The sequence below is a fragment of the Rattus norvegicus genome, chromosome 3, assembly GCF_036323735.1.
Source record: "Rattus norvegicus strain BN/NHsdMcwi chromosome 3, GRCr8, whole genome shotgun sequence".
In the NCBI taxonomy this organism is placed as follows: domain Eukaryota; kingdom Metazoa; phylum Chordata; class Mammalia; order Rodentia; family Muridae; genus Rattus; species Rattus norvegicus.
The window spans coordinates 98,656,343-98,679,882 of NC_086021.1; the positions used below are offsets into that span (position 1 = coordinate 98,656,343).

Consider the following 23,540-nt stretch of genomic DNA (forward strand, 5'->3'; position numbering starts at 1 on the left):
GCCCTTTATAGGTGCCACTAAAATTTTCCACTTATTTTTGGGGGGATATTGAGTGTGTGTGTGTGTGTGTGTGTGTGTGTGTGTGTGTGTGTGTGTGTGTGTGTGTGTGTTGGGTATATACAAACCTAGGTAGCCATAGGAATTAATATATGAGACTGACAGTTCTTTTTCTGTCTTTATTACCAGAAACTGGTTGCTCAAATGAAGCAGGATCCGCAGGTAAAAAAATTCTGTTATTATGAACTTAATTTTTAAATGTAAAAACAATTGAAACTGACAGTAAACTATTGTTGACAATAAACAATAAAATGCAGATATTGGTTAAATTAAAAATGTACTTTCATCCCAAACAATGCGTAAGTTGATATTCATGTTTTATGGCTTTAAAGAAAGTCCAGTTATAGAGTAATATCACTGCAGTTCAGCCTTGCTACTGTTGTTTTGCTTTTTTGTTAACTTCTGTGAGCATCTGTAAAACCCAAACAAACAAGCAAACAAACAAACAAACAAATGAGGTTTAACAGGCTTTATATAGCTTGAATATCTTTCTTTAGAAAACTACTTTTGAGACTCTAGGCTGACTTCAAACTCTCCTCCCAGCTCGTCCTCCCAAACGCGGAGAATATAGGCATTCACCTCCATACCTGGTATAGATTTATTTCACATCATCAGAAATTACCAGGCTTTTAAAGTCTCAAACTTACTGAAATGTCCCCAGATCATTTTTAGTTGTGTGCAGTTTATATGTAGGACACCTAAGTATTGGATTTACAACATCCACAGTAAAACTTTTATAATAATTTTTTAAAAATCTTTGAAATTTGTAATTTACTTTGGTTTTTTTTTGTGCTGGAGCAAGGTCTCATGTTCTAGAATAGCTCCGAATTTCGTAAGTAGCTAGGAATGGCATTGGTTTTCTAGCCCTTCTCCCTCTAACTCTCTGTGCTGAGGTTATACCAGTGTGCCGTCATATCTGGCTTCGAAAGTTTTACTCTTTAAAAGAACCCTTAAGGAGAGTTTCAGATATATCTTCTATAATAATCTATAAACTGTTAAATTTACTTTTATAGGAGTTTTGACTTAGACATTTTATTCCTTTATAGAGAAATCTTCCCCTTAAGTTACCTTGCCCTCTAGTGATTCATATTTATTTTTTAGTAGTGTCTTCTTGGCACACATTAAACAGTGGAATACACTCCTCTCTGTAAAGTACAATAAATTCCTGAAGAGTAGTACTGAGGCAGATTGATTTTTTTTTGAAGTGGGAAATAATATTCATCTTGAGAAATTAAGGACTTGGTGGTCTGATTGTTGTACTTTAATACAGTTCATTGACTCTGAGAAGTGGTGATTGTGGCTCACACTTATTCCTATTTGACAGTTTGCTTTCCATGAGAAACATCCCTGTTTTAATTTTTATTTTCTTTGTAGTGTATTCATAATTTAAATTGAATTTAGGGGACCAAGTGGCAGCAGATTGCTAGGTCCTTGATATTTAATGCAGTGATCTACATTCTCAGGAACTGGTGTTCTCAGGGCCAGCAGTTCTGTTAGTTCATGATCATAGAACAGCAACTTCTTCACCTGGAAAGTCTCAGGGCCAGGAACTTACTGGAGAACAGTTTAAGTGACCCCAGAGAAGCCTAATGTCAAATACACCTGAAAAATCTCAAATGAGGTAAGCTGAGTACAGGAGAGAATATGAGGTCCGGCCCTGACAGGCCAGGCAGAGAAATGAAGGGACTGTGTATGAAACAAGGGAATAAGTTCCTCACAGGGGTTACATTCAGCTTTTCTGCTATGTTAAACATTTGAAAACTTTAATACCCCACCCCACCCCCACCCCCAGAAAAGGCAAACGTGCTCAGTGTATTTCATCTAAAATATTCATCTAAAATAGTACTTGTTTCGATTCCTAGAATTTCAGCATGTTGGTTTGAATGACGTGCTGTTAAGGCAGTCACAGTGCTGACAGCTTCCCAAATCTAGGCTGAAATAACAAGTGTACTTTTCTAAATGAGAGAGAGAGAGAACGAACAAGTAGAGAAAAGCCCCTCATCCTTGTTGATAATGCCGCTAAGCAGCAGGGTGTGCATACTTTAACCTCCATTTTCCTATTTTTGTCTGATTAGTGGAGCTTTAGATTTCTGTCAACTGATGATTTCTATAAAGAATAACAATGTTTTTGGAGGGAGGTACTATTAGAGTGCAAGATGAGAAAGTATAAAACCTCCTGTAATTCAACACAGTTATGAGGAAACTGCCCCTGTTTTGTTTTACGGGGTTGATGTTATGCTTATAATTTAATGCATGCAGAATTTGATAGCTAAAGGTTGCTTCATCACTTGTAATGCAGTACGCACCATCTTTCCAATACTATTATGTTAACAAATGAATATCTTTCTCACAGATATTTTTTCTTTCCAATCAGAATGCTGACTTAAAGAAACAGCTTCATGAACTCCAAGCCAAAATCACAGCTTTGAGTGAGAAACAGGTAGGGGAAGGCGGGACATATTTTTAACATCATGTTCTAAAGATACGTGTGCTTGAGGCTTCTAAGAGGGATGCTGGTTTGTTTTTTTATTTTTTCATGTGTGAAAATAAGTGTGGGCAGCCAGACTCAGTTTAATTTTGCTGGAGCTGTTTATCTATTTTTATTTTTGGTTGAAATCAGTCTCTAGAGTATCCCATGAGGATATGCTACTGGCAGATACCTAAAAGCAATGTGGCAGGCTGCTGTAACTGTGTTAGTTAAACTGTGGCTTACCCATAGGGGAAGGGACAGAGAAAGTTAGTGGGAGTGTGTGGTATGGAGCCCTGCAGTGGCAGTGACTTCTTACCTGTAGTGAAGGTTTGACGGTTAACTTACAGGAAGCTCTCTATGTAGGTCTCCTGTTCTGAGTGTTGTCAGACTTTATGCTACTCTTTATCAGATGCTGACCTGGTGTTTGAAAACTCTTTGGGAATTCCTAGACTTACTCTATGTAGAGCAAGAGAAGAGCATCTTGTATTTGTATAAGGAAAGTACTGCTTCCACTTTACCAACTGAGGCAGTTCCTGCCACCAGGTGGAGTGTGACAGTTGATGGTGCTGTAGGTTCCTGTCTGTGGTAATCTGAGGACTCTTCCCAGTGTCTTCTTCCCTAACTCTCCCCCTCCTGTGTACAGTGCAGTTTCTGTCTTAGAGTAAGGAGCAGATACCTGTGAATTAGTTGACAGTTCTGTGCTACTGAACCCTTACTCAAGAGTTGATAAAATGGGTAACTTTGAGTTTTATATTGTTGTCTCAACAATAGCAACAAACATTTTTTTCCTGCAGATTTCTGATTGTGTTTTTCATTTCACTGAAGGGAGAAATAAATTGTTGAGAAGTGCAGATGAGATAATCTAAGCTGAGTGAACTGCTGTTGTTTGATTCTTCTCTCTTTAATGCTTTCCAATCTTGTCTGCACAGACAGGAGGTATTTTAGGTTAGGAGGAGCCAGAGTAAGACTGGAAGGCGATAGGGTGCAGAGGCAGAGAACTTGGAAGGGAAGTATGAACAAGACTGGTTAGTGTATGACTGCGTCCTCTAGACGGAAGCGTGTTGGTGACAGGGTCTGGCTTAGGAGCTCTGTAAGTTTTGAGCCTTCTTATAGTTACAGGGTTTCTCTGACAAGATGCCAGTGAGTGAGTCACTTTTGCTGAGTTTGATGTAGCTGGCAGAGAAGTTGAAAATGATTAGTAGGATGGGCGTGGGGGGTGGGGAATTCAGGGCTACATTTCAGAGAAATGGGCAATCACAGATAAATTTACACCTGTTTGTGCTAACTGACTTTGTGATAGGTTCATATCTTAGTCACCATTCTATTGCTATGAAGAGACATCATGACCAAGGAAAGCATTTAATTGGGGGCTTGCTTATAGTACCAGAGACTTAGTTCATTATCATCATGTCAGGGAACATGGTGCTAGAGTAGTAGCAAAAAGTTACATCTGATTTACGACAGAGAGGGAGAGAAGGGGAGGGGAAGGAGGGAGACATACACACATGTATACAAAGATGGAGAAAGAGAAGGAGGGAGAAAAGAAAGGAGGGAGTGGGGAGAGGAAGAGAGACTAAAGCTAGCATGGGCTTTTGAAATTTCAAAGCTGGCTCCCACCCCATGACACACTTCTTCCTGTAAGACCACACCTTCTTATCCTTCTAATCCTTTTAAAGAATTCAATTAGCTGGTAACTAAGCATTTAAATATATGAGCCTGTGGGGGCCATTTTTATTCAAACCACCGTAGTTTGGCTTATTCTGTAACTTGTTAGTCCTTAACTGACCTCGCTTAGAGAGTTGCAACTGCCTATTCATCAGCTGAGAAAACCCTGACACTGAACTTATATATAGGTAGCTCTCTCTGTAGCTTCAACAAGACCATAAGCTGAAATGCAGTCTTGCTGCTTTTGTATTCGCTTAACTATAAATGCACCGCCTTGATAGAATGGGTATAAATGCACCGCCTTGATAGAATGGGACAGGGCAGTGTTTAGAAAGGAACAGCTGTGAAATGTGAATGCTGGCCCTCACTGACAGCATTCCAACCAGAACCCTTGCTGCTGTTCATCAAACTATAATCTAAAATTTATTTTATAATGAATTTCTAATGCTACCTGTTTGTTTTTCCTTGTCAGAAGACTACTTAGACTTTGGCCAAAACTTTTCCTTTCACTTTAGGGACTAAACTCTGAATTATCTTATTTACATGACTAATAGTTTAACTTAATATTACATTGTTGTTATGAGAAAAAATTAAGTACAAAAACCTCTGAAGAGCCCTTTCCTTTTCCTCTTCCAGGGACAGTGCTTAGAAACACTCAGAACGGTCTAGTGTTGAACATACTGTCTGTCGTAAGACTTTCCTACAATACAGCCTCTGACAACACCAGGCTGTCTTGAACCCCTGGCAATAGGATTGTTTACCTTTACACCAAGAAGGTTGGGAAAGCTCCTATATCTGCTTATGGTGTGTGTCCAGACAGACTTTGAGGGGTTTGTGCTGTGAGACCCAAAGTCCTTATGAGATTGTCTAAGACAAAGAAGCAGGTCAGCAGGGCCTATGGTGGTTCCCTGTGTGCTGTGTGTGTGTCCGGGCTTTCCTTATTGAGGAGCAGAAAATCGTTGTGAAAGTATCGAAGGCACAGGTACAGAGTCAGAAAGTGAAATAAATATGCAGCTTAAAAGGCAATAATACAAATAATAACAAACCTCTGAGCAGTGTTATAGCCTTACCCTTTGTCATATTTGCTTCCGTTTTTGTATACATTTGTATATATCTATTTGTAAAGGTGATTGCACAAATAAAATATAAACATTTTCTTATTCTGCTTTATTAAAGAAATACAACATTGCAGATAGTCACCAATTCCTATAGTAGACATTTGCTTTTATTCATTAATACAACTTCAGTCTTTGATAGTTAGCACTTTGGGAAAAGATGGTCTTTGGTGAGCATCCTCCATGGTAAAACTCAGTGAATTTCCTTGAATGCATATTTAGAAGTTTTTACTGCTTTCAAACTGTAACTTGAGATCTGTGAACAGAAATTCTAGGGTGGATTTAGAAGGCAGCTTCACCTACAAGGATTCAATTTTAACTAAACATTCTTAGACTCAGTTGGCTAAATAAACTGTTTTCTATGTAGTCAATTAAATCATGGTTTAATGACATAGAATGGCCTCTACAAAGAGGCATTTATGACTTTATCTGCATTATAGCCCCTCTTTGTGTTTGTTCTGTGTATATGCCTATGTGGGCATGCAAATATGTGTGAAAACAGAATCAGTAGAAAATGTTGGGAGGTGGTATTTTACATACAAGTATTTTCCCCCTTATTCTCCTGTGTGTATTATTTTTTGAAATCACCATAGTACATATGCCTCATTTTTAAAATAATGAATAAACAAGAAATGTTATTTAAAAAATGATCTCTGGTCTGTACATGGGATAGTTAGCATTTGAAAACCTTGTGACATTTTCATCATGATAGATGATCCCTCTAATCAGAGATTTCAACTGTCTTGAACCATAGTGGAGTAGCGTGTGGAAGCAGCTATTCATTTCCTCAACAGGACTCATTCTTATTCTGTGCTCCCCTCCATTTATATCTGACAGAAATAGGTGGTCCGTGGCGGAACACAGAGATTCGGATTCTGGAGCCAAAATGCTCAGTTGCTTTAGTGTTCTGTTTTAATTCAAATTTCTTAGAAACAACACTTCTCCTCTCCTTTCCTCCCCTCCCCTCCCCTCCTCTCCCCTTTCCCCCCTCCCCTCCCTTCCCTTCCCTTCCCTTCCCTTCCCTTCCCTTCCCTTCCCTTCCCTTCCCTTCCCTTCCCTTCCCTTCCCTTCCCTTCCCTTCCCTTCCCTTCCCTTCCCTTCTCTTCTCTTCTCTTCTCTTCTCTTCTCTTCTCTTCTCTTCTCTTTCTTTTTTCTCTCTTGGCAGTTCTGGGGATGGGTTTTCTGGATGGAACCCTAGGCTTTGTACATGGTAAGAAAGTGACAATTATAACAGTACCCCTAGCCCATCAGGCAGTCTTAACATTCCAAAGTGTTCTTGTCCCTACGAGGATTTAGGCATAGTTGGTATTCGTTCAGGTTGGTATCCCCTGCCTCGGTTTGCCAGCCTGACTCTCTGGTTTTATCTCACTGCTAAGAGTTGTTACTTCCACTGAGTAGTGAACCCTAAAGCCCTTTCTCCCTCATAACCTCATTGAAGCCTTTTATTTTTTTTTATAGTTAATGTTATTTACAGTTAGGTTTGTCTGCAAGTGGCTGAAACCCCCACATAAAGGTGGCTTAAACAGGCATACTTGTACTTCACTGTCTTCCGAGAGCTCTGCAGTAGACTAGGCTGGAAAGAGTGTTTGTACAGTGTCAGTGACCCAGGACCTCCTGTTCTGTTGCTCTGCCAGTCTCAGCATGAAGCTTCACATGAGAGTCCAAAATAGCAGCTCCATCTGGTGAGAAGGGGAAGTCAACAGAGAGGGAGCCCTTTATTTTTAAGGATGTTTACTGGAAGCTTTATGTACCACTTCCAGTTAAATCTCCTTGATTTGAACAGTCACATGGCCTCACTAGTTGCAGGGAAGACTGGGAAGTGTAGTTTATTTCTGGAGGCCGTGGCCAGATAAATTTAGGCACTGTATACTAAAGCTAAATACAGTTTTACCCACTGTAGCATATCACAGTTTGTGATTACATATCTACTTATAACTGCTATTTTTAAAATGTCTTACTAAATGGTTTCAAGAACACAGATTTCCTGATAAAGGAGTGTAGGAGTGTTTCTGACTCTTGCCTGCTCCTGGGACTCTTTCTCCTACTGCATGGCCTTGCCCAGCCTTAATATGAGGGAATGAGCCTGGTCTTATTGTAATTTGTTGTGCCGTGTCTTATTGATATCCCTGGGAGGCCTGCTTTTTTCCGGGGGGGGGGGGAGGATGGGTTTGGGTAGCTCTGGGGTAGAGGGAGAAGTAGAGGACCAGGGATGTAAGAAGCTACGGTTGGGATGTACTGTGTGAGAGAAGACTAAATAAAAAAATGAAGACAGGGAATTTGTTTCATTTCCTTCCTTATCCCTAGTATAATACTTCCCTTATGTATCATTTTGATTTATTTGGAGAGAGGTAACCCATGCCACTGTGTGTATGAAGAGGTTAAGATACCTTGCAGGAGTGGTTTTTACTAGTTTGTGAATTCCAGGCATCAAACTCAGGTTTGACTTGTGTAACTTTAATTTTTTTCGAAATCTATTTTTTTCTCTTATTGTGTCACAACACCGATTGAAGGTAAACAACATCATGTTGCCACTTCACTCAAAAGTGGTGTTTTCACTCAGCCCCTTCCTGACGGACCGGTGAGTCATCAGCAAAAGCCCACTGAGTGCTTTTAAAAGGGGACTCAAAACCTATTTTTAATGATGGTTCCTAAATGCTTTAACCTCCTTTAAAGCCCACCGTCCAGCAGAGGTAGTGGGAAAGAAAGGATACAGGGGAAGGTAGACTTGTTCAGAAAGGTTCTTTGGAGCAACTCGTGTCTGTGTTATCTGGAAATTGGCAGTTCAGTTCACAGGTCAGCGGTAGCTGGGTCCACTCACACACGCTTCATGGATGCACCAGCAGTCCAGTTTGGTAGAGTTGGGATAGCAAACACGAATCAGCAGCGGTGGCACGACCTAGCAGAGACCGCCAGGCCTCAGCCTCGACCTGAGTCAGCAGGAGAGACTAAGGGATGCCAGGAGAAGTTCTCAGCTGTGCCTCTCTCAGTGAAGCGAAGATCAGCAAAGACATGAGACCAACAAGTGTTGTACCTTTAGCTCTGTAAGCAAGCCAAGCTCAGGCTCTATCACTGTCCTTTTTATACTCCCTGCAAACATCACATGGCCTCTGTGGGTCTTGCCTCAGCATGTGTGTCTGTCTCAGCTGACATCACTGCATATCAGCTTCGTCTGTGGAAGTGGCAAGAAACCAGCAAATCACCACAAGTTTTTCGGTGCATTTCTCTCTATGGAGTTCCAGCAAATGGAGCTCAACTATGCAATGTAAGGCAGACCAATACATGTGTGTCATTAGCAAGAATCCTTCATCGTGTGTCCTTTCATGTGCTTCTCTTCTGTGTCTGCCTCACCTAAACGTTCTTTCACTAGACTGCCTTAGTCTTTCACCTGTGTCCACTTCAGGAAAATACTCCTTCACAAGTTTCCCTCAGCAAAAACACCTTCCAAACAAACCGACTCCCAAGAACCCTCAAGTTTCCACTTCAAACTTGGCTGCAGGTGCCTTTATCCTCTGAGGTATCTCATTGGCCCTTTTATAATATTTAGAGAGAGTAGTGTGCACTACAGGAAAATATTTTGTATTTTTTTAACAGATTTTATCTGACTGATTTTTTCTGTTTCCAGTTTTTTTTTCAGTTTTAAAGAGCAATGTATCTTGATCTTTTGATTCAATGTATTATGAATATTTTCTTGATTTTTTTGAGGGTTCCTTTGTTTGTTTCTTTTGGAAACAGGGTCTTACTACATTGTCTGGTAGGCAATTGACTATGTTAACCAGATAGGCCTTGAGGTCAGATTCACCTGCCTTTGCCTCCTGAGGGCTTCAATCAAAGGTGTGTGTCAGCACTACTGTCTTTAAGTGTTCTTTTAAAACATGATTTTCCACACCTTCAAGTATTTGACTGTTCACAATTTAAGACAGTTTCCCCATTGACGATAGTTGTTCTACCTTTTTCTTTTCTATTTTGAGTATTTTTACAATTAGTACTTTTCTTATTAAATCGATTGTTACTCTGATTGCCTGAGATAAATTCCTAGATGTGGACTTGGATGTAGTTAGTGAACAGCTCTTACCATAGCAGTTCTATATTACAAACTAGTTTTACTGAGTGGCTTATAATAATATACTAATTTTCACACTAGATCTGCAGGTCACTTAGAGTTTTCTTGATCCAGGATGGCTTTGGTCAGATAGATCTGCTTTCATCTTTGGGTTGGCTGGGCTTAGCCTCCTGATTGTAGGTATGCTTATAATTACCTTAATGTGTTTATTCTAAGCTTCCTTCATGGTTTGTTACCAAAGTATAAAGCCAAATTACTAAATTCATACTGAGACTTTTTTGGCATTAGACTTACTATCCTATGAGTCAAATCAAGCCATGTGACCAGGCCTTGCAAAGTTATATGATAAAAGATATGGATGAAAAATTTAAAGCAGTTGAAAATGATCCATAACTATGTTTGGTCAAAGGCTATAAGAAAACTTTTATCAAATTAAACATAAATAACAAGCTAGTTATGTGCTTCCTGTCTGTAATGCAGACCAGGAGATTGAAGATTACCTCAAATTCCAGGCAGGCCTGGACTGTATAGTGATTTCTAGGCTAGCCTGGACTGAAAACAGGTGGGAAAAGAGATAAAATAGCTCATGTTCTCTTTCATATGTAAAGTGACCAACATTAGGAGGAGAGGAAGGAGGTAAGGAAATGGGGGCAGGTTGGATATGACTACGGTGTGATGGTATATTCTTGTATGAGAATGATAGACTTGAAATTCATCGAGTGCTAACCAGAAGTATTAATAAACAAGACATAGTAATAACAAAACAAAACTTCTTTTTAGTATATATTTCCAAATAAGGTGCTCTGGGGGAACAGAGTGCTCTATGCCCCGTGCAGATCGTTAACATGCACCTGTGCTTAACCTGAGTTCAGATGTTTCATAGAATGTGTCATGCGCCATTCACAGAACCCCAGATATCTGCCCTTTAGTCTTAATTTTCTTTCCTTTCACCCTTCTTTTTATCCACTCTTTTAGGAAAGACAAAATCCTCTTTTGACTCTGATCCTCTGTGTTTGTTACTCTGTCACTTTATACAGACTGTTTGAACACAGTAGATTAGGTACTTTTCTGGGTTTAACAAATAGTTGCCACATATGGGACCATTTTCAGTTGATTAAGTAAAATAGATTTCCAAAGTCTTTGGAAGGCTGTCTGCCGTAACTTTGTTTTCCTTTGCAGGGAACAAGTCCGTTGTGGTGTTGCACCCCTTTAATCCCAGCACTTGGCAGGTGGTTCTCTGAGCTCAAGGCCAGCATGGTCAACATAGTGAGCTCTAGGTCAGCCAGGCTACTATAGTGAGACCCTGACTCCAAAAAAATCAATCCTCTGCTTATAATAACATAATTTGAACCAAATCACTGTATTAATTGACTTCATGCTACTATACCGAAATACCTGAGGTAATTAATAAAGAATTTTCTAGGCTCAGAGTCCAAGAGCAGGGGCCCCTGTACTTGGACATTCTAGTAAAGGTGGAATATCCTAGCAGAACAAGGCATATTACAAACTGCTCTTCTCACAAGGCAAGAAGCAGAGAGAGAATGAGACTGGATCTTAGTGACGTCCAGTAAGGCCCTACCTTCTGAAGACTCATATCACCTTCCAATAGGGCTATCACCCTGAGGACCAGGCCTTTGCATGAGCCTTTGGGTACACTCTAAAGTGTACCATGCCGTGGATGACAGTAGGTGATTGACAGTGCTGAGTAGATAGGAATAGGCCTGGTATCTCTAGTGGGGTGGAAGTTAAGGTTTCACATTTAAACCGTGTCTGCATCTACTTCCTTACGTGGGGGAGGTTTCTGCAGCAGCACCTCTAGCAGCTAATGAACATGTAAACGTCGAGTGCATCCGATCTGGGGACAGGGAATTCTGGTTAGATAGGAATTGCTGCCTTTAGCGGCACCACTCACTGCATCTGTGTGACTCCAACCTTATGTGAAGCTTTGGCTTCTAAGGAGCTAGAGCATCCACATTAGCTCAGGATGAGTGCATCTTTGTGGTACACACACTGGGACATTGCCTTTGCAGCATAGCTTTGACTGAGTCAGTATACTCTTCACTCAGTTCTAGGTAATGAATTTGTAGGATATTTTTCTATTAAAGTTTTTGGAAATAAGACATTAAGCAGAATAGTTAATATTTCTTTAGTTCTCATTGATTTGTGGTTGGGCAAATTGGTTACTATGCTCTAATATTGGTAGCCTGACACTTTACTATCTCTGGTTTGAACTAGTACCCATAGAATGTTCTCTTTTACAGTTTGGCTAGTATGATTAGCTGATATTTTTAAGCACAATTTGTAAGTGTTATTTCTTTAGAGATCCTATTATTATGACTAGAGACCTATCTTCTTATTTACCTCAACCAAAGCTTAGGCATTCCCTGAATGTCAGTCTAGCTGCCTGTGTGATGTTTATGTGAAACTACTTGACCATTTGTTTTCTGAGGATACTGGCACTTGTGTACTTGGGACATCAGCTTTAAGACAGCATCTAATACAAGAAATATAATATTTCAGATTTCTTCTGGGGAAGTCTTACTTGTTTATTTGGGCAGACTTGGAGGAAGGACTTCAATACTAGCAGTGGATGTGAATGTTTTAAGACCAAGGTTTCATGTGTATGGCATGACCTAGTTCCCAGTGCTGCATTATCCAGCCAATCCTTCTCACTTTTATTCTTGTAGTATAGTTACCAGTATTTTGTACTCGTCTGGTTAAATATTTGATGATATCTTTAAGAGAGAAGCTTGATGGAGTAATGATGCTATCATTGCACCAGAGGACGGCAGAGGAAATGAAGGCAGTCAGTGACTGGATGCTGTAACAACAGTGTTGTGAAGGGGATGAGAAGGATCACTCTGTGTCCTCTCAAGAGGACTTATCTTCAGTGCTGGCACGTGGAACTGAAAGTCCGTGCCCCTTCCGTGAGGTGTGCTGTGCAGCTGCTTCAAGCTAGTGAAAACCAAGCTAATGCCTATTCTGGTGGCCCTGTTTTCAAGAACCCGGATCTGTCTAGATCTTTCATGGACTCTCTGTATTTCAGAATGTTTAGGGATTCTGGCTCTTAGGACAACATTATTCTAGATTGTGCTTGAATAGTAGTACATATGACAGATACTTTGCAGGAGCCAGTGTAACTCTGACTCCACCTTTCAACTGTATTAGGAACTTAATTTGTGCATTTGATTCTCTCCATTTATTCTGTTTTCACTAGGAGCTGTCCTTTTTTCTTATGCAACAGCCCCTTCCACTACAACTTAAAAACACATCCACATCTGGGGCGGGGCCTTAAACTCTCCTGTGACCAAGTGTTTCCTTGAACTTCTGAGTCTCCACAGCTCAGCTTTCTAAGCACTGCGATTACAGGCACGCGCCGCCCGCCACACAAGGCTAATCACTTTCTGAAACTTTCCAAGAATCTGATGCAGATATTTATAAGAGATTACTATGGGGAGGCATGGTACCCGGGAAGGTACAGCAGCACTCCATAAGACTGGTCCCATAAGTCATGGACCTTCAGCAGTTCTTTCTCTCTTCCGTCACACCCTGCAAGTCCCTAGTGTCAGTCCTTCTCGTAAAGTTCTCCTAAACCCCAGGGTTTCTGCAACTGGATTTCCCCTCTTTGCCTGGCACATTCCTATTTACTTTTTGAGGACCCTTTTGATAGTCCCTTAGGGAGCTTTCCTCGGCTTCTCTGCACTCCCTTCTAGGCATAGCACACATGCCTCCTGGTTTGGTGCATAGTGTAGTATTTTCTCACAACCATTGAATCATTGTGATCATCAGTAGGGCAAGAGCTGGTGCCTTACTGACACTGTACTCATGAACTCTAGCATGGTTGTAAGAAGAAGGTCTGTTGGATGTGTTGATTAAACCTTCAGCAGGAGGGTGAAGAGGGAGCCAAGCTGAGACAGAGCATGGAGGTTGACTATTAACCGACTTCCATTCAGACGGCCCCTTTCCTTCCTTTTTATGGAGAGAGTTTGAAAAATTGTTTCAAGATTTATTTAATTTTATGTGTTTTGAATGTTTTGCCTGCATGCATATCTTTGCAACATATACATGTTTGGTGCCCTCAAAGGTCAGAAGAGGGTTAGATCCTCCGGGACTGGGGTTACAGGGATGTGTTACTGTTTTAAGGATGTTCAGAGTAGATTCACACCAGTTTCATAAAAGCAAACTTTTATGAAACAAAGTTGTATAAAGCAGTTACTGAGTCTGAGGATAACTGTTCTAGGGTCTTTCTCCAGTTTTGCTGCATGGCTTCCCTCTGAAATCCTTCATTCCCCACCCTGTGCCTGCCTCTCTGCTGCAACCGTTCAGATTTGGTCATCTAGAATTACCAAACACTTAATTCTGTGGTAATACTGTATTATTTCTTCAACCTAGGGTATCTTTCTACCTTCCTTTCTTAGTGCCAACCTAGGGTCTTTATATCAGCACTTATAGAATAGTGTGGCCTAGGAATACCAAAGGACACAAAAGAGACCACTGTAGAATGTGGTGTATGAGTGTTTGCTGTGCAGGCATGTTATGGAAATGTGCCTAACTGAATGGAAAGATAGGTAAAAAGTGAAAGAAACTTTAAAACATTAACAGTATAATTCCCTTTTCAAGAAATATAATATTAAACAAATCATTTGTTTGTAGGCATATAGTAATTTACTCTCGAAAAGTATAGAAACAAATCCAAGGTTATATAGAATTATTTGACACAGGTATTCTCAGTGCTTTCCCTAAAAAGTCAAATTCAAGAAGATGACCATAGAAACTTGCTGCTCTTAACTTTGTATGTTCTTTACATTTGTTTGTTTGTCTATTGTAAGGAGTGTATGCTTCTTTGGTGGTGGTTATTGTTTCTTTTATTTTTTGAGACGGATCTCAAGCTGGCCTGGAACTTGATATGCAGGCTAGGGTCCCACTCATGGAGAGCTCACTGTCTCAGCCTTCCGAGTGCTGGGATTAAAGGAGAGCTTCCTTAAAACCCATTGACAGGACCGACACAGAAAACACACATTTAAGTGTGTATACATACTTATATGTGTTGGCAGATGGTTCCGATTCATTTTTACACATTGCAACACCTGGGTGACTAGTGCCCATGTCAATGAACAGAGCGTTAATATTACCACGGCAACATTGTTGTTCCTTCTGCATTTCACCAGTTGCCTCCACTGAGACTCTTAACAGGAGAGATTAATTTGGAGAACTGGATCTGTACTTTTCTGTCTAATGTAGTCTGTTTAACATTGTTTATTAGATTACATCTGTTTCTTTTAACGTTTAAAATTTTTGAAATAATTATAGATTCACAGGTAGTCTCGTTTTGAAATTTTAAATCATTAAAAAATGCTTTGTTGTTTCCAGGATTTTTCTACTTTAGGATCTGTTGATGTAGTGAAATGCTTTCTTTTTTGTAAACAGTCTCTTGGGCTATGGTTTTTGCCTAACTCATTCCATACATCTTTAACCACTTGCCTGTCAGTCTCCTTCCTCTACATCGTGAGATTCCGTAGACTATATCCTTATCACACAAAAAAACAAACCAAAACCAAACACACAGACAAAAAAAAAAATACTTAGTACATGTGATTTTCACACAGTGGTGCTTAACAGTTTAAAGAAATGAGTTCTGTCTGACATTCCCAGATTGGACTCAAGCCTGAGTTCTTTGACCTAGTTTTCTAGGTCACCGTCAGGTAAAAGGAAGTCCTTCTGAGAGTGACTGATTTGAGTGGGCTCATGACTCCCTGTCACGAGAATGTGTGAGTGTTAGCTCATCAGCTCCACAACACCTCCAGGACCACGGATTGCTCTCGTCCTCTCTCTCTGCCTCTCACAGCATGTCGGTGGACACTACTTCTTGTCGCAGGACAGCCGTTGAAGCTCCATCATTGCATTTTTACCTACCAACATCCTGGGCAAGAAAGGCCTATTTCTTAAATGTCTTTTCTTAAGAGCAAGAAAAACTTTAATTAGAAACCTGTCGTTAGACTTTATGTCTTGTTGGCATACCTCTGCCTTCTGCCAGCAACTAGCTCCTGGGAGGAAAAGTCCAAGATTGATTAATACCCAAAAGCTAGAGCTCCAACTCTCAGGTGTTTGGAGGCTGGATAGGCAAACAGGGTTGTTAGGAAGGAATCGAATCGGAAGGGACAGGGAATAATAAAAGCTGGAAAAGCAATTAACATCTTCTATTTTTCTACTCATGGAAATTAGATGCAATATATAGAGAAAGACACTTGCACTCACAGACTAAGTTTTCAGTAGCCGTTTGTGCTCATCACTGGTTTGTGGATTATTTTAGAAGTCTACTTTTGCAACGCCAGTTAGCAATATGCTTTTAAAGCAAAGCTATTTTGCTGTTGCTAAAACAATACATTATTACAAAGTAACTTATTTCAAATGTGAGTTACAGATATTTTAGAGTAGTCTGTAAACCATCATCATCATCGTCCCATGCTGTTGAAGCAAAGATCTGGTGTCCTTTGCTTACTAATGCCACCACACTGGCATTTCAGGGATGCCAGGCTCAGCAAAGCCCACATAGTCTGCTCTTATTTCCATTTTTTAAAAAATGTTGAGCACTAAATGACAGGCCAAGCCATTCATCTTCATTTCTTCTCCTGGCACGTTAAGAGAGAAATAAGCAGGCTGGAAGCAGCTTCCTCTGTAACTAGTGCCCTCTCATGGTGCTTGGTTGACGGAGGGGCTGCTTTGCAACGCTTCTGTCTCAAGGCATTCCCAAAGGTGAGTTGCTTCTGCTTCAGGACATAGGCACCGGTTGAGTCACAGGGTTAGGCCAGCCTTCTTCACAGCAGTTCGGTCTGCAGGTGACAGTGATGATCAGTTTCCCAACATGCCTTTGCTCTGAAGAATGAAGGTGCAGGAATTTTCAGTTGATTTGTTTGTCACCTTTCTTCCTGTCCCATCTTCGTTACCTTTTAATAGACCCTTTCCAGCCCTTTTTACTGTAACAAATTGTGTCTTTGTGACCAAAGATGTTAAAGGTAGACATCTGTTGCTGCCTTTGTATTATCCAGGGCTCATGTCTTCTGGTGCTTGGCAAGTGAAAAGCTCCTTCCCTTCAGCGCTGAGGAACTCTCTTTCAGAGTTGTAGTGAAGCTGGCTAGTATGTTTAACTGATACAATTTGAAATATTCTCTTCCGAGCATGTGATCTTATTTTAGTATAGAGGTTTGTTATAAATTGAAACAGCTTTACATAGGATTTTGAGCTAATACACAAATATTACCTTTAATTAAGAATAGAATTGTAGTGGTTCATTTATTTATTTTATTATACCACTTAGCAATTCAGCTTTTCCATAGAAAATTTGTTTGAATTAAAAAAAAAATCTGTAGTACTGGGTTGGGAAGATAGCTTTGTAGTTAAAGGCACTGGCTGGCTTCTTTTCCAGAGGACCCAGGTTCAGTTTCCAGTACCCATGTGGCAGCTTACAACCATCTATAACACCAGTTCTAGGGATCTGGTACCCTCTTTTACAGAGACATAACACATAGGCAAAATGATTAGATACATAAAATAAAAATAAATAATTTAAAAAATCTATAGCGAGTTGAATAAGTGCTGGGTGTAATCCCAGCACTTGGAATATTGAAATAAGAAGATGGAACATTTCTTAACTGCCTGACTATATAGAGTAAGCCCCATCTCAAAAGCAGTGAAGGTTGAGTGGAGGCTCCCACTCCAAAACCCTCTGAATCCCAGTCCTGACAAAAGTCATGGTAGGGAGAGGTAACAGTTGAAAGCTGTTTATACGAATCTGTCTAGAACCCTGGGAGAACACACACTTTTCTGACTCTGATTTGCTTGTCATGTGATGTGAGCGGGATGAAGTGATATCTATTGTTTAGCAGGAATGCTTCTGCCGTAGTTCTGCACCATTACCTGATACGATTAGATAGGACTTCTAAAATGGCTTAGTAACAATCTTTAACTTTGTTTTGCTAATTTTTACTTATATAGTTGCCTTTATTTTTTAAGATAAACCCCTTTTGTTATTTTAGAATGTGCCTTTCCAAAAAGAAGTTGATTAGCTCTCCAAAGACTGGTAATTCTCTATAGTATCCAGAGATCTGCTCCTGGGCAATTCTGGCTTACTGTATGATTTTCTAGATGAAATCATTGGAACTCAGCTAATCTCTTTCATTTATGTATTGTCTAAGACTGCTTTCTTGTACTACATCAATTGAGTAGTCTCGACAAAGACTTAGAAAGCTTCATGCTAGTTACTGTGCAGTCAGACACCTTACTCTAGGGCTCTAGAGAAATAATCAGAAAAATAGTAAACTCTGAAATATTAGCATGCTATAACAGTCCAGGACAGAGGACTATCGTGGACTATATGATGTTCTATTTCAATAAAACCAAAAGCAGAGCAAACAAGGACTGCAGGGACAGTCTAGGAGAAGAATGAGGGCCATATTGAAATAGGCATATACTGAAGGTCTAAAGCACTCTTACATCCAGGCCAGTCCCTCACTCTTTTCAGATTATTTTTAAAACTTCTTGATTCTTTTGGCTACTTTTATAGCTGTATTAAGACTTAATTATCCATGAATAAGTGTACCCTTAAGTCTCAGTGTTGATGGTATGCCATCATTATAGAAGTCAGTTAAGGAGCCTATCTATACCTCTGAGTTTTCTCATATGTCTGTTTCCTGGAGATCCCACTTTTCCCCCTAACCTGGTCCCCAGGCATGCACTAGTCTACTTCTTGTTGCTGTACAATGTCTTGTTTCCTTAGATTGTAGGATTTTAACAGATGGACATGTAAAGTGTACACTTTGTATTGATTCTGATTTCATTTTATTTTTAGCTATTACACATAAGCTCCTGTGGCCATTCATAAGTGTCTGTATGAGGCTGGGCTTTCATTTCTTGGGTCTGTATCTCAGGATGTCCAGGGTCGTATGGTAGGTATAGTTTCTTTTTAGGAAAAAATATTTATTTTTTAATCTTATGTGTATGAGTGTTTTCCCTGAATTATCTTTACAGTGGTACAGTTGTCTTTGTACCATTGCCATGTGACAAAATTTTTCCTGAGGAAACACAACACAAATGTCTACTCAACCCAGATCTTGTCATCCACCACAGACTAAAGGACAAAACCACGGAAGTCCAACTTGAATGAGTTTCATTGGGGTTACTTACAGGAATATGGGTGAGGAATTACAAGAGCAGAAATGACTCAAAGACAGATGCATCACAAAGTCCACAGCAGCCTGGGTGACAGCTCACAAATCTGGGAACCTGGAGCACAAGCCTACGGGAAGTTGAGCAGGTTGGAGTGTCCATTCCTACTGAGTCTTTCAGGCAGCTTGGCCGGGTTCTTCCAGGTCGTTGGTCTCTTCTCAGAATCTTCCTCGCAGCTCCACCTCACTTTGTTTGAGAGGAACTCTCAGCTTTTATTGCTTTAGTCCGGCTGGGAAGGCCTCGTGAATCTGGTTAGTTTCAGGAACTTCCTAAAGTTCTTCTGAGTTACTTATTTTCTTGTTTAAGGAGTTCCCCTGTAGGATGGAATATTTCAATGTGCAAGAAAACTGTTACCCAATAATCATGCATGTCCTAGTGCCCTAGGAACCAGAAGAATGCATTAGAGCCAGGACCCAGTGCAGGGGTCCTTTGAACAAGGCGGAGTTACAGATGGTTGTGATCTGCCATGTGGGTGCTGGGAACTAAATCTGGGATCTCTGGAAGAGCAACCAGTGCTCCTAACCATTGAGCCATTTCTTCAGGCCATTTTTAACTTTTTAATAAATGCCCAAATGCTTTCCAAGGTGACTTGCCATTTTGTATTCCCACCAGGAAGCATTAGAGAAAACTAGTCACTGTGCATCTCTAATATTTCATTCTTAAATCTTAACAGCCAGGTATTATCATAAACCCAAAAATAAGGCACATGGAGATTTGGAAGGGATATTGCAAAGGAGCTATAAGCTTTGATTCTTGCATTAGCAGGAGAAGGTGCACAGGATGCTGGGACTAGTGGAACAATGAATCAAAAAAAAGTTAAGTTCACAGAAAGATTGGGAAAGGAAGTTAAAGCTGTAATCCTATAAAGAGGTGGAAGAGACTTTAATCAACGAGAGGAATTTTTATGTAGATAACTCACAAGGCCCCATGCTTGAACTAATAAAAGTTTTGAAAACAGAGAATGGAAGAAAATTGAAAAGAGAAAATAATTCCATGACTAACACAAGGAATTTCACTACCACTGAAGGGCATATAATATGATGTTACTTAGCACCTAATACTATGAGTAGGAAGAAGCACCCCCTCTATACCAAGGCAGATCATTGCAAAACAGTAAAATCAGGAACAAAATACCTATGCTTCCTTAAAGGAAGAGGAATATAAAACCAGTTGCAAATGGGAGATTGGTCATCAAACCACTTTGTAACCCAGGAAGCTAGGACTCATTGAGAGAATGAGGATGGTTCTGCAAACCAAGTAGAGTTTTGTATCAAAATCATCTTTTGATCCTATCTGGGGATAGAGGAGAGAGAGTCTTAAAAACAGAAGGTCATAAAATGTAATCCTCGGGGCTGGGGATTTAGCTCAGTGGTAGAGCGCTTACCTAGGAAGCGCAAGGCCCTGGGTTCGGTCCCCAGCTCCGAAAAAAAAAAGAACCAAAAAAAAAAAAATGTAATCCTCACATACCACCTTTGAGGATGTTCTATGTCAAGATAAGAAGTTAAACGAAGATAAAGATATAGGTATCCAGAAAATTGAGTACAAAAAGATGACAGAATATGTTTGATGGAAGATAAATCTGGATGACTGTTGTACAAAAGTCATAGAAAACAAACCAGGTGGTGGTGGCACTCACCTTTAGTGCCAGCATCCAGGAGGCAGAGTCAGGCTAATCTCTTTGAGTCCAAGGCCGGCCTGGTCTACAGGCTGAGTTCCAAGACAGCAGGGCTACACAGAGAAACCTTATCTCGAATAACAAAACAAAACAATAGCCTCAGGTTGGCCAGGAGGATGGAGGAACTTAGGAAAGATGCAGCCAGAAAGATGAAGGAGCAGAAGTAGGAAGATGCTAACAGGTAGGAGGAAGAGGAGGCTAAGTAGGAAAGCCGTAGGGCATGTTTTGAGCCTTTTTTTTTTTTTTTTTTTTTACTTTTTATAGTTTTGTGGTGCATGGGGAAGAATGAAGATGGGGATATTGAAAACCAGGTAAATGATAAAACCAGACAGGTTTTAGCTCCAGAAGTAACAACGTGTGCCAGAATATATGTGTAATTATAGGGCATTAATTATCCCACCAAGCACTGTTACATAAATAATTCTAGTATTGTAAATATTCACTACTAATTTACCTAGAAATTGTTCTGATGGGCTAGGGTAGGAGGAAGAGTAGTGGAAGTTCAGTTATCTGTGGTAGTTATTCAGTGCAGTGATCCAAATAAAGTCACACATATATTATGTGTGCATATAGTATGTAATATCTATAGTATGTAATAGCATATGAATGTAATATCTATGAATATCTATGAAGTAAATATCTGAAGGAAGTTCCCAGAAGAGTTGAAAGCTATTTTGTGAAAGAATAAAGATATATATGAAGAGAGTTGGTACTCAAGGCATTTATAAAATTTTTTATCTTAAAAACTTTTATGTTACATATATGGGTCCTTTGCCTGCATGTATAAATGTGTATCACATGTATGCCCAGTGCCCTCAAAGGCCAGAAAAGGTACCGGATCCTCTGGAACTAGAGTTGTGTGAGCTGCCGTGCAGGTGCCGGGCCTCTGCAAGAGTAGCCGGTGCTTTTTTTAACCAACAAGCTCTGTGTGTGATTTTGAAACAAGGTCTAAGCAGCCTTAGTTAGTTTGCTTAGGCTGGCAACTCCGCTGGACTGTTACTTTAGTTATTACTGGGGCAGAAACGCTTGAGAGAGGTCAGGTTCATTTAAGTTACAGCGTCAGATCCCTTGTGCTTAGACAGAACATCATGACCACTGGAGCTCAGCACAGAAACATGTTTACCTCATGATAGACACTTAACGAAAGGGAAAGGTGAGCAGGGCCAGTCAAGATCTGGGCCCATCCCCAGTAACCTGTTTATTCTCCAGTGTCCCGATATGCAGTTGTATTATGGATCCGTCAAAGAATTAGCCATGGATTAAATTAGAGCTTTGTAATCTGATTTTCTCTGGACATGCCATCACAGACATACCCAAAACTGTACTCTACATATCTCCCAGGTACATATTAACCCAAGTCGACTAGTCCTGCAGCCTTCCACCTGTCACACAGACTGTAGGGCATCTTCAGCATCTTTCTGAGAAGCTTCATGACCTCAAGTTGTTACTGGGAGTTTACAGGTTAAAAAAGCATATACATTTTAGTCAGTTTCTTTTCTTGGTGGAGAATATAATCTGGGCCACACCATTTGATAGTTACCCTTCAGCCTTAAACTGATACCCAGAAAATTAAACCTCCTGAGGTCTGGGGTTTTGCCCATTTTGTTTATTGATGGAGGAACTCAGCATCTGTGGGATGAAAGCCTGTTTCCGAGTTATTTCAGTCTCACTGTATGTGAACTGAAAGGTTTCCCTGAGCTCTTCAGGGATATGGGTATATAAACAATTACAATAAGTATGAAATCAGATTCTGTGTGTGTGGTGCCCAGAAAGTGGAGAGTCTTCTCTTGGGAGATATTGGCAAAGTTCTTTCAATGGAACTGATTTTCTGAGCTGAGTATTGGAACTCAACAGATTTTTTTCCCACTGGAATGGGTATTAAGTGTGAGTTGTGTTTGTTTCGAAACCTGCGTATGTCATTTATTCCTGTTCTTGTAATTATGTTACAGTTATCTATTACTAATCTTGTAGACTTAGGAAAACTACATTGTTTCCATGAAAACTACATCAAATGCTTTGAGATGGGTGTTTCAAAGTATATTAATTTCATATATGAAAGTATAGTCATTATGCTTATATATAAGTTATGTGGTCATAAAACCACATTAATTTTTTTGCCTTAAAATTATTTTATGTGTATGTGTGTTTTATCTGCATGTATATCCACAGTCCATGTGCATGTCTGGTGCCCACAGAGGCCAGAAGAGGGCACAGGATCCCTTGGAGCTATTATGAACTGCCCTATGGGTGCTGAGAATCTATCCAGGTCCTCTGGAAGACTAGTTTAAGACCAGTTAAGTGCTCCTAACCACCGAGCAATCTCTCCAACCCACACACTAATAACTTTTTTTAAGTTCTTACCATACTTTAAAACTTTAACAATGGAAATGGTCAAGAATGCTATTTCATAAGCTTTAGCTTATAAGAAACTTTCTGCACTCATACCCATAAAGCCTGTATTGCAAGAACAAAATAAAGATTCATTTAAATTAAAATGAAGTATTTGGGTATGTTTATCTTTTTTTTTTAATGAATCCTTGATATAAGTACCTTTTCCCCCCATCTGATCAACTAGTCCTGATCATTACTTACTGGTTAAGAGAGCCTCTACTGTATTACTACAAGTTACTACTAAAAGTGGAATCTGTTACTGTTGTTCATTCAGGTATTTTTGGAATGTGTATTCTGTGGAGGCATTCTGCACAATTCCAGAACACGGCTAATAGGCCTTCTGGAAGTGCTTACCAGCCAATGGGATATTCCTGAGTCAAAATGATTGTCTTAACAGATGTGGAATAGTTACCAAAATAAAATCTAGTCTTTGTGATGAAGGCCAAAGCCACAGTTACCTTGTAGACTGTTGGGTCTTAACCCCATCTTATACCCAGAGTAAACTGAAAAATGTTCTATCTAGGGCTGTGTTGAATGAGAGTTTCTGGGAGGGGCCAGGGATGCAGCGATGCGTAAGAACAGGCAGGATAACCGTAGTTAAGGTTGCTGACAATGCCTAAACTAGATCTGATGTTTTCAAGTTGACTTGACATGGTGTTCTTCCTGAGTCATCTGGGAGCCAGTCTACTCTACTGAGTGAGTTTGTCAATGATAATAAATTATTGGAATCTTCCAGAGAACAAACTTTATATATTATAAAATTCAGGGATTAATGTGATACTAATACTGTTTTCCTTTGGAAAAAATTCAAAGAAAGGTAAGTTGACATAAGTAGAAGTTTGCAACTTTAACCAAAGTGTTTTAGCTTTCAGAAATGTTTTATGG

General features: G+C 39.9%; 1 protein-coding gene, 1 non-coding gene and 1 pseudogene across 51 annotated transcripts in view; 2 read left to right on the forward strand and 1 right to left on the reverse strand.

Moving 5' to 3' along the window:
- The window catches only part of Phf21a (PHD finger protein 21A), a 190,200-nt gene that overhangs the window by 55,410 nt on the left and 111,250 nt on the right, over positions 1-23,540 (forward strand). For 30 of the 50 annotated variants that reach the window (XM_063284918.1, XM_063284925.1, XM_063284939.1 and 27 more), the window contains 2 exons: positions 187-219; positions 2,432-2,497. In XM_063284918.1, coding sequence (XP_063140988.1) covers positions 187-219; positions 2,432-2,497 — 99 coding nt within the window. Of the gene's footprint in view, positions 1-186; positions 220-2,410; positions 2,498-23,540 lie in introns of all 50 variants that reach the window. The other 20 variants (XM_063284930.1, XM_063284933.1, XM_063284932.1 and 17 more) reach the window with 1 other exon arrangement.
- On the forward strand, positions 3,662-16,938 carry LOC134486024 (large ribosomal subunit protein eL34-like; annotated as a pseudogene).
- LOC120102016 (small nucleolar RNA SNORA21) lies at positions 7,795-7,927 on the reverse strand. The gene has a single exon (XR_005503058.1). It is a non-coding gene; the product is annotated as a small nucleolar RNA SNORA21 (small nucleolar RNA).